Source organism: Mesoplodon mirus (assembly GCF_964341445.2).
Source record: "Mesoplodon mirus genome assembly, chromosome: 3".
Taxonomy (NCBI): domain Eukaryota; kingdom Metazoa; phylum Chordata; class Mammalia; order Artiodactyla; family Ziphiidae; genus Mesoplodon; species Mesoplodon mirus.
The window spans coordinates 121266606-121283123 of record NC_138978.1 but is presented as its reverse complement, the minus strand read 5'-3'; the positions used below and the strand labels follow the sequence as shown (position 1 = coordinate 121283123).

The 16518-nt window shown below is 39.5% G+C and overlaps 1 protein-coding gene across 1 annotated transcript in view; it reads left to right on the top strand.

The window, feature by feature from the left end:
* The window catches only part of FCRL5 (Fc receptor like 5), a gene marked incomplete at its 5' end in the record, with an annotated part of 85836 nt that overhangs the window by 65530 nt on the left and 3788 nt on the right, over window positions 1–16518 (top strand). The window contains 4 exons of the mRNA XM_082613444.1: window positions 13858–14136; window positions 14576–14692; window positions 15259–15286; window positions 16403–16485. Coding sequence (XP_082469570.1) covers window positions 13858–14136; window positions 14576–14692; window positions 15259–15286; window positions 16403–16485 — 507 coding nt within the window. The remainder of the gene's footprint in view (window positions 1–13857; window positions 14137–14575; window positions 14693–15258; window positions 15287–16402; window positions 16486–16518) is intronic.

Here is a 16518-nt window from a genome sequence, read left to right as displayed (position 1 = left end):
ACATGAGCAGGTTGATTTAGGCATACAAGCCCAGGAGCCAGCATCCCATCAAGGTGGCTGGGGCAGCCATCTCTTTGGCATCTAGAAAGCAACCTGATTGCAGATTTGATTTTTTTTCCATTCAACTAGTCCATTCTTCTTCCCCCAGTGGCAGGCAGCCCCTGCCTCAGCCAATTTTCCTCTAAGGTTCACAGGGACTCTTACCGCATGGTTTACACACTCACCTCTTAGATCCACCACACAGGCATGTACTTCTGACCAAGTGCCACTCCCTCCCTCTTCACAACACAGTGGACCAGCACATCATACCCCTCACACTCTGTATTTGTGATTTTATACACATCCTCATTCCTTTGTTTCTATGATCCCTGGTGCAAATGCCTATTATTTATGCTAGTGCTATCACACCTAAAGGACTTCTTGCTAGATGATTGTGTCTGAGTCCTAGAACTAGGACACATCATGGAGAACTGCAAGAAAAAGGAATACTTATTATCATTGTCACTACCATCATCATCATCACCATCATAAATACTTACTGAGCCCTTGTATGTGCCAGGCCCTGTGCTTAGTACTTGACATGCAATATCTCATTTAATCTTTAAGATAAACCACTGAGGTTAAAAATGAGATTTTTTTATTAGTTTCTGCTTTATAACAAAGTGAATCAGTCATACATATACATCTGTTCCCACATCCCTTCCCTCTTGCGTCTCCCTCCCTCCCACCCTCCCTATCCCACCCCTCCAGGCGGTCACAAAGCACCGAGCTGATCTCCCTGTGCTATGCGGCTGCTTCCCACTAGCTATCTACCTTATGTTTGGTACTGTATATATGTCCATGCTTCTCTCTAGCTTTGTCACAGCTTACCTTCCCCCTCCCCATATCCTCAAGTCCATTCTCAAGTAGGTCTGTGTCTTTATTCCTGTTTTACCCCTAGGTTCTTCATGACATTTTTTTTTCTTAAATTCCATATATATGTGTTAGCATATGGTATTTGTCTTTCTCTTTCTGACTTACTTCACTCTGTATGACAGATTCTAGGTCCATCCACCTCATTACAAATAGCTCAATTTCATTTCTTTTTATGGCTGAGTAATATTCCATTGTATATATGTGCCACATCTTCTTTATCCATTCAGCCAATGATGGACACTTAGGTTGTTTCCATCTCTGGGTTATTGTAAATAGAGCTACAGTGAACATTTTGGTACATGACTCTTTTTGAATTATGGTTTTCTCAGGGTATATGCCCAGTAGTGGGATTGCTGGGTCATATGGTAGTTCTATGTTTCGTTTTTTAAGGAACCTCCATACTGTTCTCCATAGTGGCTGTACCAATTCACATTCCCACCAGCAGTGCAAGAGTGTTCCCTTTTCTCCACACCCTCTCCAGCATTTATTGTTTCTAGATTTCTTGATGATGGCCATTCTGACTGGTGTGAGATGATATCTCATTGTAGTTTTGATTTGCATTCCTCTGATGATTAATGATGTTGAGCATTCTTTCATGTGTTTGTTGGCAGTCTGTATATCTTCTTTGGAGAAATGTCTATTTAGGTCTTCTGCCCATTTTGGGATTGGGTTGTTTGTTTATTTGTTATTCAGCTGCATGAGCTGCTTGTAAGTTTTGGAGATTAATCCTTTGTCAGTTGCTTCATTTGCAAATATATTCTCCCATTCTGAGGGTTGTCTTTTGGTCTTGTTTATGGTATCCTTTGCTGTGCAAAAGCTTTGAAGTTTCATTAGGTCCCATTTGTTTATTTTTGTTTTTATTTCCATTTCTCTAGTAGGTGGGTCCAAAAGGATCTTGCTGTGATTTATGTCATAGAGTGTTCTGCTTATGTTTTCCTCTAAGAGTTTGATAGTTTCTGGCCTTACATTTAGATCTTTAATCCATTTTGAGCTTATTTTTGTGTATGGTGTTAGGGAGTGTTCTAATCTCATACTTTTACATGTCCCTGTCCAGTTTTCCCAGCACCACTTATTGAAGAGGCTGTCCTTTCTCCACTGTACATTCCTGCCTCCTTTATCAAAGATAAGGTGACTATATGTGCGTGGGTTTATCTCTGGGCTTTCTATCCTGTTCCATTGATCTATCTTTCTGGTTTTGTGCCAGTTCCATACTGTCTTGATTACTGTAGCTTTTGTAGTATAGTCTGAAGTCAGGGAACGTGATTCCTCCAGCTCCGTTTTTCGTTCTCAAGATAGCTTTGGCTATTCGGCGTCTTTTGTGTTTCCATACAAATTGTGAACTTTTTTGTTCTAGTTCTGTGAAAAATGCCAGTGGTAGTTTGATAGGGATTGCATTGAATCTGCAGATTGCTTTGGGTAGTAGAGTCATTTTCACAATGTTGATTCTTCCAATCCAAGAACATGGTATATCTCTCCATCTATTTGTATCATCTTTAATTTCTTTCATCAGTCTCTTATAGTTTTCTGCATACAGGTCTTTTTTCTCCTTAGGTAGGTTTATTCCTAGATATTTTATTCTTTTTGTTGCAATGGTAAATGGGAGTGTTTTCTTGATTTCATTTTCAGATTTTTCATCATTAGTGTATAGGAATGCCAGAGATTTCTGTGCATTAATTTTGTATCCTGCTACTTTACCAAATTCATTGATTAGCTCTAGTAGTTTTCTTGTAGCATCTTTAGGATTCTCTATGTATAGTATCATGTCATCTGCAAACAGTGACAGCTTTACTTCTTCTTTTCCGATTTGGATTCCTTTTATTTCCTTTTCTTCTCTGATTGCTGTGGCTAAAACTCCCAAAACTAAGTTGAATAAGAGTGGTGAGAGTGGGCAATCTTGTTTTGTTCCTGATCTTAGTGGGAATGGTTTCAGTTTTCACCACTGAGGATGATGTTGGCTGTGGGTTTGTCATATATGGCCTTTATTATTTTGAGGAAAGTTCCCTCTATGCCTACTTTCTGCAGGGTTTTTATCATAAATGGGTGTTGAATTTTGTCGAAAGCTTTCTCTGCATCTATTGAGATGATCATATGGTTTTTCTCCTTCAATTTGTTAATCTGGTGTATCACATTGATTGATTTGCATATATTGAAGAATCCTTGCATTCCTGGAATAAACCCCACTTGATCATGGTTTATGATCCTTTTAATGTGCTGTTGGATTCTGTTTGCTAGTATTTTGTTGAGGATTTTTGCATCTATGTTCATCAGTGATATTGGCCTGTAGTTTTCTTTCTTTGTGACTATTTCATTCTTTTTTATGGCTGTGTAATAGTCCATTGTATATATGTACCACTTCTTCTTTATCCATTCATCTAATGATGACATTTAGGTTGCTGCCATGTCTTGGCTACTGTAAATATTGCTGCTATAAACATTAGGGTGCATATATCTTTTTGAACTAGCATTTGCCCAAGAGTGGAATCACAGGATCATACGGTAACTCTATTTTTACTTTTTTTGAGGAACTTCCATACTATTCTCCATAGTGGATGCACCAATTTACATTCCCACCAACAGTGTAGGAGGGTTCCCTTTTCTCCACAGGCTCTCCAGCAATGTTTCTTGATTTTTTTTTTTTGATGTTGGGGGTAGGAGTTTATTAATTAATTAATTAATTTTTGCTGTGTTGGGTCTTTGTTTCTGTGCGAGGGCTTTCTCTAGTTGTGGCAAGCGGGGGGCACTCTCCATTGCAGTGCGCGGGCCTCTCACTATCGCGGCCTCGCCTGTTGTGGAGCACAGGTTCCAGACGCGCCGACTCAGTAGTTGTGGCTCACGGGCCCAGTGCTCCGTGGCATGTGGGATCCTCCCAGATCAGGGCTCGAACCCGTGTCCCCTGCAATAACACGCAGATTCTCAACCACTGCACCACCAGGGAAGCCCTCTTGACTTTATTTTTTAACGTCTTTAGTGGAGTATAACTGCTTTACAATGGTGTGTTAGTTTCTGCTTTTATAACAAAGTGACTCAGCTATACATATACATATAGCCCCCTATCTCCTTCCTCTAGCATCTCCCTCCAACCCTCCCTATCCTACCCCCCTAGGTGGTCACAAAGCACCGAGGTGATCTCCCTGTGCTATGCGGCTCCTTCCCACTAGCTATCTATCTTACATTTGGTAGTACATATAAGTCCATGCCGCTCTCTCACTTCGTCCCAGCTTACCCTTCCCCATCCCCATGTCCTCAAGTGTATTCTCTACATCTGCGTCTTTATTCCTGTCCTGCCGCTAGGTTCTTCATAGCCATTTTTTTTTTTAGATTCCATATATATGTGTTAGCATACGGTATTTGTTTTTTTCTTTCTGACTTACTTCTCTCCGTATGACAGACTCTAGGTCCATCCACCTCACTACAAATAACTCAATTTTGTTTCGTTTTATGGCTGAGTAATATTCCATTGTATATATGTGCCACATCTTCTTTATCTCTTCATCTGTCAATGGACACTTAGGATGTTTCCATGTCCTGGCTATTATAAATAGAGCTGCAATGAACATTGTGGTACATCACTCTTTTTGAATTAAGGTTTTCTCAGGGTATACGCCCAGTAGTGGGATGCTGGGTTGTATAGTAGTTCTATTTTTAGTTTTTTAAGAAACCTCCATACTGTTCTCCATAGTGGCTGTATCAATTTACATTCCCACCAACAGTGGAAGAGGGTTACCTTTCCTCCACACCCTCTCCAGCATTTATTGTTTGTAGATGTTTTGATGATGACCATTCTGACTAGTGTGAGGTGGGACCTCATTGTAGTTTTGATTTGCATTTCTCTAATGATTAGTGATGTTGAGCATCCTTTCATGTCTTTGATGGCAATCTGTATATCTTCTTTGGAGAAATGCCTATTTAGGTCTTCTGCCCATTTTTGGATTGGGTTTTTGTTTTTTTTGATATTGAGTTGCATGAGCTGCTTGTAAATTTTGGTGATTAATCCTTTTTCAGTTGCTTCATTTGCAAATATTTTCTCTGATTCTGAGGGTAGTCTTTTCGTCTTGTTTATGGTTTCCTTTGCTGTGCAAAAGCTTTTAAGTTTCATTAGATCCCATTTGTTTATTTTTGTTTTTATTTCCATTTCTCTAGGAGGTGGGTCAAAAAGGATCTTACTGTGATTTATGTCATAGAGTTTTCTGTTTATGTTCTCTAAGAATTTTATAGTGTCTGCCCTTACATTGAGGTCTTTAATCCATTTTGAGCTTATTTTTGTGTATGCTGTTAAAGAGTGCTCCAAATTCATTCTTTTATATGTAGCTGTCCAGTTTTGTCAGCACCACTTATTGAAGAGGCTGCCTTTTCTCCATTGTATATTCTTGCCTCCTTTATCAAAGATAAGGTGACCATATGTGTGTGGGTTTACCTCTGGGCTTTCTATCCTGTTCCATTGATCTGTATTTCTGTTTTTGTGTCAGTACTATACTGTCTTGATTACTGTAGCTTTGTAGTAGAGTCTAAAGTCAGGGAGCATGATTCCTCCAGCTCCATTTTCCTTTCTCAAGATTGCTTTCGCTATTCGGGGTCTTCTGTGTTCCCATACAAATTCTGAAATTTTTTGCTCTAGTTCTGTAAAAAATGCCATTGGTAGTTTGATAGTGATTGCACTGAATCTGTAGATTGTCTTGGGGAGTATAGTCATTTTCACAGTGTTGATTCTTCCAATCCAAGAATGTGGTATATCTCTCCATCTATTGCTATCATCTTTAATTTCTTTCATCAGTGTCTTATAGTTTTCTGCATATAGGTCTTTCGTCTCCCTAGGTAGGTTTATTCCTAGGTATTTTATTCTTTTTCTTGCAATGGTAAATGGGAGTGTTTCCTTAATTTCTCTTTCAGATGTTTCACCATTAGTGTATAGGAATGCAAGAGATTTCTGTACATTAATTTTGTATCCTGCAACTTTACCAAATTCATTGATTAGCTCTAGTAGTTTTCTGGTGGCATGTTTAGCATTCTCTATGTATAGTATCATGTCATCTGCAAACAGTGACAGTTTTACTTCTTCTTTTCCAATTTAAATTCCTTTTATTTCTTTTTCTTCTCTGATTGCTGTGGCTAGGACTTCCAAAACTATGTTGAATAATAGTGGTAAGAGTGGACATCCTTATCTTGTTCCTGGTCTTAGAAGAAATGCTTTCAGTTTTTCACCATTGAGAATGATGTTTGCTGTGGGTTTGTCATATATGGCCTATATTATGTTGAGGTACGTTCCCTCTGTGCCCACTTTCTGGAGAGTTTTTTTCATAACTGGGTGTTGAATTTTGTCAAAAGCTTTTTCTGCATCTATTGAGATGATCATATGGTTTTAATTCTTCAATTTTTTAATATGGTGTATCACATTGATTGATTTGCGTATATTGAAGAATCCTTGCATCCCTGGGATAAATCCCACTTGATCATGGTGTATGATCCTTTAAATGTGTTGTTAGATTCCGTTTGCTAGTATTTTGTTAAGGATTTTTGCATCTATATCATCAGTGGTATTGCTCTGTATTTTTCTTTTTCTATAGTATCTTTGTCTGGTTTTGGTATCAGGGTAATGGTGGCCTCATAGAATGAGTTTGGGAGTGTTCCTTCCTCTGCAATATTTTGGAAGAGTTTGAGAAGGATGGGTGTTAGCTCTTCTCTAAATGTTTGATAGAACACCTGTGAAGCCATCTGGTCCTTGACTTTTGTTTGTTGGAAGATTTTTAATCACAGTTTCAATTTCATTACTTGTGACTGGTTTGTTCATATTTTCTATTTCTTCCTGGTTGAGTCTTGGAAGTTTATACCTTTCTAAGAATCTGTCCATTTGTTCCAGGTTGTCCATTTTATTGGCATAGAGTTGCTTGTAGTAATCTCTTAGGATGCTTTGTATATCTGCGGTGTCTGTTGTAACTTCTCCTTTTTCTCTGCTAATTTTATTGATTTGAGTCCTCTCCCTCTTTTTCTTGGTGAGTCTGGCTAATGGTTTATCAATTTTGTTTACCTTCTCAAAGAACCAGCTTTTAGTTTTATTGATCTTTGCTATTGTTTTCTTTGTTTCTATTTCATTTGTTTCTGCTCTGATCTTTATGATTTTTTTTCCTTCTTCTAACTTTGGGTTTTGTTTGTTCTTCTTTCTCCATTTCCTTTAGGTGTAAGGTTAGATTTTTTATTTGAGATTTTTCTTGTTTCTTGAGGTAGGCTTGTATAACTATAAACTTCCCTCTTAGAACTGCTTTTGCTGCCACCCATAGGTTTTGGATCGTCGTGTATTCCTTCCCATTTGTCTCTACGTATTTTTTTATTTCCTCTTGGGTTTCTTCAGTAATTTCTTCGTTATTTAGTAACGTATTGTTTAGCCTCCATGTGTTTGTGTTTTTTACGTTTTTTTTCCCTGTAATTCATTTCTAATCTCATAGCGTTGTGGTCAGAAAAGATGCCTGATAGGATTTCAGTTCTCTTAAATTTACTGAGGCTTGATTTGTCACCCAAGATGTGATCTATCCTGGAGAATGTTGCATGTGCACTTGAGAAGAAAGTGTAGTCTGCTGTTTGTGGATGGAATGTCCTATAAATATCAATTAAATCTATCTAGTCTATTGTGTCATTTAAAGCAAATGTTTCCTTACTTATTTTCATTTTGGATGATCTGTCCATTGTTGTAAGTGGGGTGTTAGAGTCCCCCACTATTATTGTGTTACTGTCGATTTCTCTTTTAGAGCTGTTAGCTGTTGCCTTATGTAATGAGGTGATCCTATGTTGGGTGCATATATATTTATAATTGTTATATCTTCCTCTTCAATTGATCCCTTGCTCATTAAGTAGTGTCCTTCCTTGTCTCCTGTAACATTCATTATTTAAAGTGTATTTTATCCGATATGAGTATTGCTACTTCAGCTTTCTTTTGATTTCCATTTGCATGGAATATCATTTTCCATTCCCTCACTTTCAGTCTGTATGTGTCCCTAGGTCTGAAGTAGGTCTCTTGTAGACAGCATATATATGGGTCTTGTTTTTGTATCCACTCAGTGAACCTGTGCCTTTTGGTTGGAGCATTTACTCCATTCACGTTTAAGGTAAATATTGATATGTATGTTCCTATGACCATTTTCTTAATTGTTTTGTGTTTGTTTTTGTAGGTCCTTTTCTTCTCTTGTGTTTCCCACTTAGAGAAGTTCCTTTAGCATTTGTTGTAGAGCTGGTTTGGTGGCGTTGAATTCTCTTAGCTTTTGCTTGTCTGTAAAGCTTTTGATTTCTCCATCGAATCTGAATGAGATCCTTGCCAGGTAGAGTAATCTTGGTGGCAGTTTCTTCCCTTTCATCACTTTAAGTATATCATGCCATTCTCGTCTGGCTTGTAGAGTTTCTGCTGAGAAATCAGCTGTTACCTTTATGGGAGTTCCCTTGTATGTTATTTGTCATTTTTCCCTTGCTGCTTTCAATAATTTTTCTTTGTCTTTAATTTTTGCCAGTTTGATTACTATGTGTCTCGGCGTGTTTCTCCATTGGTTTATCCTGTATGGGACTCACTGCGCTTCCTGGACTTGGGTGGCTATTTCCTTTCCCATGTTAGGGAAGTCTTCGAGTATAATCTCATCAAATATTTTCTCTGGTCGTTTCTCTCTCTTCTCCTTCTGGGACCCCTATAATGCAAATGTTGTTGCGTTTAATGTCCCAGAGGTCTCTTAGGCTGTCTTCATTTCTTTTCATTCTTTTTTCTTTATTCTGTTCCACAGCAGTGAATTCCACCATTATGTATTCCAGATCACTTATCCGTTCTTCTGCCTCAGTTATTCTGCTATTGATTCCTTCTAGTGTAGTTTTCATTTCAGTTATTTTATTGTTCATCTCTGTTTGTTTGTTCTTTAATTCTTCTAGGTCTTTGTTAAACATGTCTTGCACCTTCTCCGTCTTTCCCTCCATTGTTCTTCTGAGGCCCTGAATCATCTTCACTATCATTTTTCTGAATTCTTTTTCTGGAAGGTTGCCTATCTCCACTTCATTTAGTTGTTTTTCTGGGGTTTTAGCTTGTTCCTTCATCTGGTACATAGCCCTCTGCATTTTCATCTTGTCTATCTTTCTGTGAATGTGGTTTTTGTTCCACAGGCTGCAGGATTGTAGTTCTTCTTGCTTCTTCTATCTGTCCTCTCAAGAATGCAAGAGAGGGGCTTCCCTGGTGGCGCAGTGGTTGAGAGTCCACCTGCCGATGCAGGGGACACGGGTTCGTGCCCCCGTCTGGGAAGATCCCGCATGCTGCGGAGCGGCTGGGCCCGTGAGCCATGGCCGCTGAGCCTGCGCATCCAGAGCCTGTGCTCTGCAATGGGAGAGGCCAGAACAGTGAGAGGCCCATGTACCACAAAAAAAAAAAAAAAAAAAAAGAATGCAAGAGATTTCTGTGCGTTAATGTTGTATCCTGCTACTTTACCAAATTCATTGATTAGCTCTAGTAGTTTTCTGGTAGCATCTTTAGGATTCTCTGTGTATAGTATCATGTCATCTGCATACAGTGACAGCTTTACTTCTTCTTTTCCGATTTGGATTCCTTTTATTTCTTTTTCTTCTCTGATTGTTGTGGCTAAAACTTCCAAAACTATGTTGAATAATAGTGGTGAGAGAGGACCACATTCTCTTGTTCCTGAACTTAGTGGAAATGGTTTTAGTTTTTCACCATTGAGAATGATGTTGGCTGTGGGTTTGTCCTATATGGCCTTTATTATGTTGAGGTAAGTTCCCTCTATGCCTACTTTCTGGAGGGTTTTTATCATAAATTGGTGTTGAGTTTTGTCAAAAGCTTTTTCTGCATCTATTGAGATGATCATATGGATTTTCTCCTTCAGTTTGTTAATATGGTGTATCACATTGATTGATCTGTGTGTATTGAGGAATCCTTGCATTCCTGGGATAAAACCCACTTGAGCATGTTGTATGATCCTTTTAATGTGCAGTTGGATTCTGTTTGCTAGTATTTTGTTGATGATTTTTGCATCTATGTTCATCAGTGATATTGGCCTGTACTTTTCTTTCTTTGTGAGATCTTTGTCTGGTTTTGGTATCAAGGTGATGGTGGCCTCATAGAATGAGATTGGGAGTGCTCCTCCCTCTGCTCTATTTTGGAAGAATTTGAGAAGGATAGGTGTTAGCTCTTCTCTAAATATTTGATAGAATTTGCCTGTGAAACCATCTGGTCCTGAGCTTTTGTTTTGGGAAGATTTTTAATCATAGTCTCACTTTCAGTGCTCATGATTGGTCTGTTTATATTTTGTATTTCTTCCTTGTTCAGTCTTGGAGGTTGTGCTTCTCTAAGAATTTGTCCATTTCTTTCAGATTGTCCATTGTTTTTGGCCTATAGTTGCTCGTAGTAATCCCTCATGATCCTTTGTATTTCCGCAGTGTCAGTTGTTACTTCTCCTTTTTCATTTCTAATTCTGTTGATTTGAGTCTTCTCCCTTTTTCTCTTGATGAGTGTGGCTAATGGTTTATCAATTTTTTTTATCTTCTCAAAGAAACAGCTTTTAGTTTTATTGATCTTTGCTATTGTTTCCTGCATTTCTTTTTCATTTATTTCTGATCTGATATTTATGATTTCTTTCCCTCTGCTAACTTTGTGTGGGTTTTTTTGTTGTTGTTCTTCTTCTTCTTCTTTCTCTAACTGCTTTAGGTGTAAGGTTAGGTTGTTTATTTGAGATGTTTCTTGTTTCTTGAGGTAGGATTGTACTGCTGTAGACTTCCATCTTAGAACTGCTTTTGCTGCATCCCATAAATTTTGGGTCATTGTGTTTTCACTGTCTAGGTATTTTTTATTTCCTCTTGGATTTCTTCAGTGATCTCTTGGTTATTTAGTAGTGTATTGTTTATCCTCCATGTGTTTGTATTTTTTACAGATTTTTACCTGTAATTAATATCTAGTCTCTTAACATTGTGGTCAGAAAATTTACTTGATACAATTTCAATTACCTTAAATTTACCAAAGCTTGATTTGTGACCCAAGATATGATCTGTCATGGAGAGGGTTCCATGAGCACTTGAGAAGAAAGTGTATTCTGTTGTTTTCGGATGGAATGTCCTATAAATATCAATTAAGTCCATCTTGTTTAATGTATCATTTAAAGCTTGTGTTTCCTTATTTATTTTCATTTTGGATGATCTGTCCATTGGTGAAAGTGGGGTGTTAAAGTCCCCTACTATGATTGTGTTACTGTCATTTTCCCCTTTTATGGCTGTGAGCATTTGCCTAATGTATTGAGGTGCTCCTATGTTAGGTGCATAAATACAATTGTTATATCTTCTTGGATTGATCCCTTGATCATTATGAGTGTCCTTCTTTTTGTCTCGTAATAGTCTTTATTTGAAAGTCTCTTTTGTCTGGTATGAGAATTGCTAACCAGCTTTCTTTTGATTTCCATTTGCATGGAATATCTTTTTCCATCTCTTCACTTTTGGTCTGTATGTGTCCCTAGGTCTGAAGTGGGTCTCATGTAGACAGCATATATGTGGGTCTTGTTTTTGTATCCACTCAGCCAGTCTATGTATTTTGGTGGGAGCTTTTAATCCATTTACTTTTAAGGTAGTTATCAATATGTATGTTCCTATTACCATTTTCTTAATTATTTTGGGTTTGTTTTTGTAGGTCTTTTCCTTGTCTTCTGTTTCCTGTCTAGAGAAGTTCCTTTAGCATTTGTTGTAAAGCTGGTTTGGTGGTGCTGAATTCTCTTAACTTTTGCTTATCTGTAAAGTTTTTAATTTCTCCATCAAATCTGAATGAGATCCTTGCTGGGTAGAGTAATCTTGGTTGTAGGTTTTTCCCTTTCATCACTTTAAATATGTCCTGCCCCTCTCTTCTGGCTTGCAGAGTTTCTGCTGAAAGATCAACTGTTAACCTTATGGGGATGCCCTTGTATGTTACTTGTTGCTTTTCCCTTGCTGCCTTTAATATTTTTTCTCTGTATTTAATTTTTGATAGTTTGATTAATACGTGTCTTGGTGTGTTTCTCCTTGGATTTATCCTGTATGGGACTCTCTGCCCTTCCTGGACTTGATTGACTATTTCCTTTCCCATATTAGGGAAGTCTTCAACTATAATCTCTTCAAATATTTTCTCAGTTCCTTTTTTTTTTCCTCTTCTTCTTCTGGGACCCCTATAATTTGAATGTTGGTGTGTTTACTGTTGACCCAGAGGTCTCTGAGACTCTGCTCAATTCTTTTCATTCTTTTTTCTTTATTCTGCTCTGTGGTAGTTATTTCCACTATTTTATCTTCCACGTCACTTATCCGTTCTTCTGCCTCAGTTATTCTCCTATTGATTCCTTCAAGAGAATTTTTAATTTCATTTATTGTGTTTTTAATCATTGCTTGATTCATCTTTAGTTCTTCTAGGTCCTTGTTAACTGTTTCTTGCATTTTCTCCATTCTATTTCCAAGATTTTAGATCATCTTTACTATCATTATTCTGAATTCTTTTTCAGGTAGACTGCCTATTTCATCTTCATTTGTTTGGTCTGGTCATTTTTACCTTGCTCTTTCATCTGCTTTTTGTTTCTCTGTCTTCTGATTTTGCTTCACTTACTGTGTTTGGGGTCTCCTTTTCGCAGCCTGCAGGTTCATAGTTCCTGTTGCTTTTGGTGTCTGCTCCCAGTGGCTAAGGTTGGTTCAGTGGATTGTGTAGGCTTCCTGGTGGAGGGGACTGGTGCCTGTGTTTTGGTCAGTGAGGCTGCATCTTGTCTTTCTGGTGGGCAAGACCACGTCTGGTGGTTTTTTTGGGGTTGTCTGTGACCTTATTATGACTTTAGGCAGCCTCTCTGCTAATGGGTGAGTTTGTGTTCCTGTCTTGTGAGTTGTTTGGCATAGGGTGTCCAGCACTGTAGCTTGCTGGTCATTGAGTGGAGCTGGGTCTTAGCATTGAGATGGTGCTCTCTGGCAGAGCATTTGCCATTTGTTATTACGTGGAGCTGGGAAGTCTCTGGCGGACCAATGTCGTGAACTCCGTTCTCCCATCTCAGAGGCACAGGCCTGACACCCGGATGGAGCACCAAAACCCTGTCAGCCACACTTTTTGGAAGTCTGAGGTCTTCTGCCAGCTTTCAGTAGGTGTTCTGTAGGAGTTGTTCCACATGTAGTTGTTTTTCTGATGTATTTGTGGGGAGGAAGGTGATCTCCACGTCTTTCTCCTCCACCATCTTGAAGGTCTCAGTCCTGTTGACTTTTTTTTTATTCAAAATATAAAATTTATTCAAAAGCAATAAAATAACAGTTTCTATGAAGTATGAACTGTATATAATAAGTAAACACATCACAGTACCAAACCTGTTGACTTTCTAATGATGGCCATTGTGACTGGTGTGAGGTGATACCTCACTGTAGTTGATTTGCATTTCTCTAATAATTAGCCATATTGAGCATCTTTTCACGTGTCTGTTGACCATTTTTTACATAACTTATGTTAGTAGCCCTAAAGGAAATAGTCTTAGAAGTAGATTTGCTGGGTCAAAGTTTATGTACATTTTAAATTAGATATATATTTCCAAATCACTATTCAAGGAAGTGTCTCAAATTTGCATTCCCACTGAGAGCATATCAGGGTGCCTCTTAATCCACAACCCCATCAGTATTATCTGCCTTTTTAAGCTTTGCCAGTCTGATGGGTGTTTTTATTTGTATATACTTAATTAGTAACAAAGATGATATTTTTATATATTTATTGGCTATTTGAAGTTTTTAGTGATTCATACTCTTTTCACACTTTTCTGTTGGATATTTTTGTGCATTGAAAGCTATTTGTGGATTCAGGTCACTAACTTTGCCTGTCCTGTGTTTCAATATATTTTCCTTGATTGAGATATGACTTTTATTATTTGTTTATATTACTTTTTGTTCCTTTCTGAATATGTTAGAAGTAGGAACTTCTATTGACTTTTTTTTTTCCCTCAGTTCCAGTGTCTCGCCCTATCCTCACCCTCAGGGCCCCCAGGGCTCAGGCTGTGGTGGGGGATGTGGTGGAGCTTCACTGTGAGGCCCAGAGAGGCTCTCCCCCGATCGTGTACCAGTTTTATCACAAGAATGTCACCCTGGAGAGCAGTATGTCCCACTCTGGACAAGGAGTGTCCCTCAACCTCTCACTGACTGCAAATCATTCTGGAACCTACTCCTGTGAGGCCGACAATGGCCTGGGTCCCCAGTGCAGTGAGGCAGTGACACTTTCCATCACAGGTAAGTTTCCTAATCTCAGGCCACAGATGTGGCCAAAAGATTTCCTCCTAGGATACTCTGATAATCCTTGTGATGCCTGACCAGGACAGTGTTTCTCAGGGACAGGTACACAAAGCTAGATGTTCTCCAAACTGTTATTTTCATTAACTGTTTCTGAAAGCTTGTCATTTGGGTGGGAAAGAGGGCTAAAGAAGACCACTGAATTTAATATTCTTCAGCTAGCATCATCCATCCTGACCCTTAACCCTTGAGTCAGCCACAGACATGAGCTTCTCCACCAAGAGAGGTGCCATCTCTTGTGCCACACCTGCACCTGATTAGCCTCCAGAGTCCTGGTCCCCTCAGTTCATTCTCTCTCCCAGGCATCAGTTCCAGTGGTCAGGGGAGTTCAAGACCACACACCTCTCCCTCTGGCTCATGCCTGGGGTCTCACCCTCAGGGCTGACAGAGAGCAGAAGTGGCCCTGTTGCCACCGGTGTCACCGGGGGGCTGCTCAGCATGATGGGTCTTGCTGCCATGGCACTGTTGTTCTACTGCTGGCTCCCGAGAAAAGCAGGTGAGTAACTCCCTGGTTAACCTTTGCTTGAGTCCCTGTCCTTCCCATCTCCATTCCCTCAGGCCCATGCTGCCTTTGGAACCAACCCCAAGCTCTCAACCCCTCCTTTCTACACAATTCCACAGCTCCTACCTTCCCTTCTAGTTCCTCCAGAATTTGTCATTATCAAATGCAAAGTTTCCAGAACAGCCCTATTGGGTGTAAGATGTCTTCACAAGATGTAGTTTATCTGACATGACAAATTACAGTGTATTTCCCTCTCTACACTTGCAAGACCCCCAAGGAATGGAAGAGGAGAAGAAAAACTCTGAGAAATAAGAGTGAGAACAGAAACCAAATGGAATTTGTTAACTTACTGATTTTTTAAATGTATGGTACTTATACCCCTCTGGAATCCAGGATCGGTAGTTTTTGCCCAATCTGCCGCCTCCCTTGGACATAGCAAAGGAGGGTTCACATCTTAGAGACAGTGACGCCTGGAAGGTTCTAGGTGAGCCTCCTATGAGCTGTGCTCCTTGTGAATCTTCCTTCTCCTGGACTCAATGTCTCTCTGCTTTCCTTTGCAGGAGGAAAGCCTACATTTGACTCCTCCAGGTAAGACCTGCCTATATTGCCATATGGCTAATGAAATGCCCACCAAGTATGAAAATGGAATTGAATCTGGTTACTGCTGAGAGCACGGTCACTGCTTCATGTCACTGAGATGGGTTGTGACAATTTCATGTTGCCACCTCCCTTGGGATATCTCAATTCCCAGGACCTTCTTACCCATCAGCTTAGTTAAACAGGCCTTTTTCTTGCAGCAAGTGTTAATTGCTTTTTATTTATTAACTACATCCTTGGTCCAATGTTGCCTTAGTTGTTTGAGTGACAATATGACCACTGAATCCATCTATTTCCTAAGATGGCCTTAGCTTAATCAGCCTGGAAAGCTCTGGTCATGGCCAACCCAACCTAACCAACACCTGTTGTGATGACAGCCAAGAAGATGGAGTCACACAACTTGGCCACACTGAGAGACCTCTCTACTAACAGGAGGTGGTGCCTGTGAAGAAGGGGCTGCCATCTTGGATTCCAAAGGCTGACTTTAGGGGTCACACCACAGCTCACAAACTATCCGTGGGCAAGCTTATGGTAGCAGCATCCAAACCATCCTGAGTTCCTCTGAGTCTTTTTGTTTGTTTGTTTGTTTGGCCATGCTGCACAGTTGCAGGATCTTAGTTCCCCCACCAGGGATTGAACCCGAGCCCTTCTTAGTGAAAGCACCAAGTCCTAACCTCTGAACCGCCAGGGAATTCCCATTTGAGCCTTTCTAATTATTGATTTCACACAGATACTGATCTCTCTGGGAGTGTAGACCTCGGAGCCAGGTTTGAATCTTGGCTCTTTCCCTTTCTAGTTACATAGTCTTGAGCAAGTCATTTTACCTCTCAGAACCTCCATTTTTTCCATCTAAAAAATAGAGGTAATAATAAAATCAACTTAATATTGTTATAGGCACTAGCACAGTGACATACCAGGTGGCCATAAAGTCTGGATTAATATTATGATTTATAATATAATAGTCCATAACAATAGACCATTTGTTATATGCTCATCTATGTTTCCAGGCTTGGCAACTATCCTGTAGTAAAGACTCACTAACAGGGAATGATCCTTATAGCTACTTCATCAGGATTTCTGGGAAACATCAATGCTTCTATCTTACAGGAACCCGTCAGCTTCAGACCCGCAAGAGCCTACCTACCACAATGTACCAAGCTGGATAGAACTGCAACCAGTGTACAGCAATGGTGAGGACAGAGGACCCTCCATTTGGGCAGGGA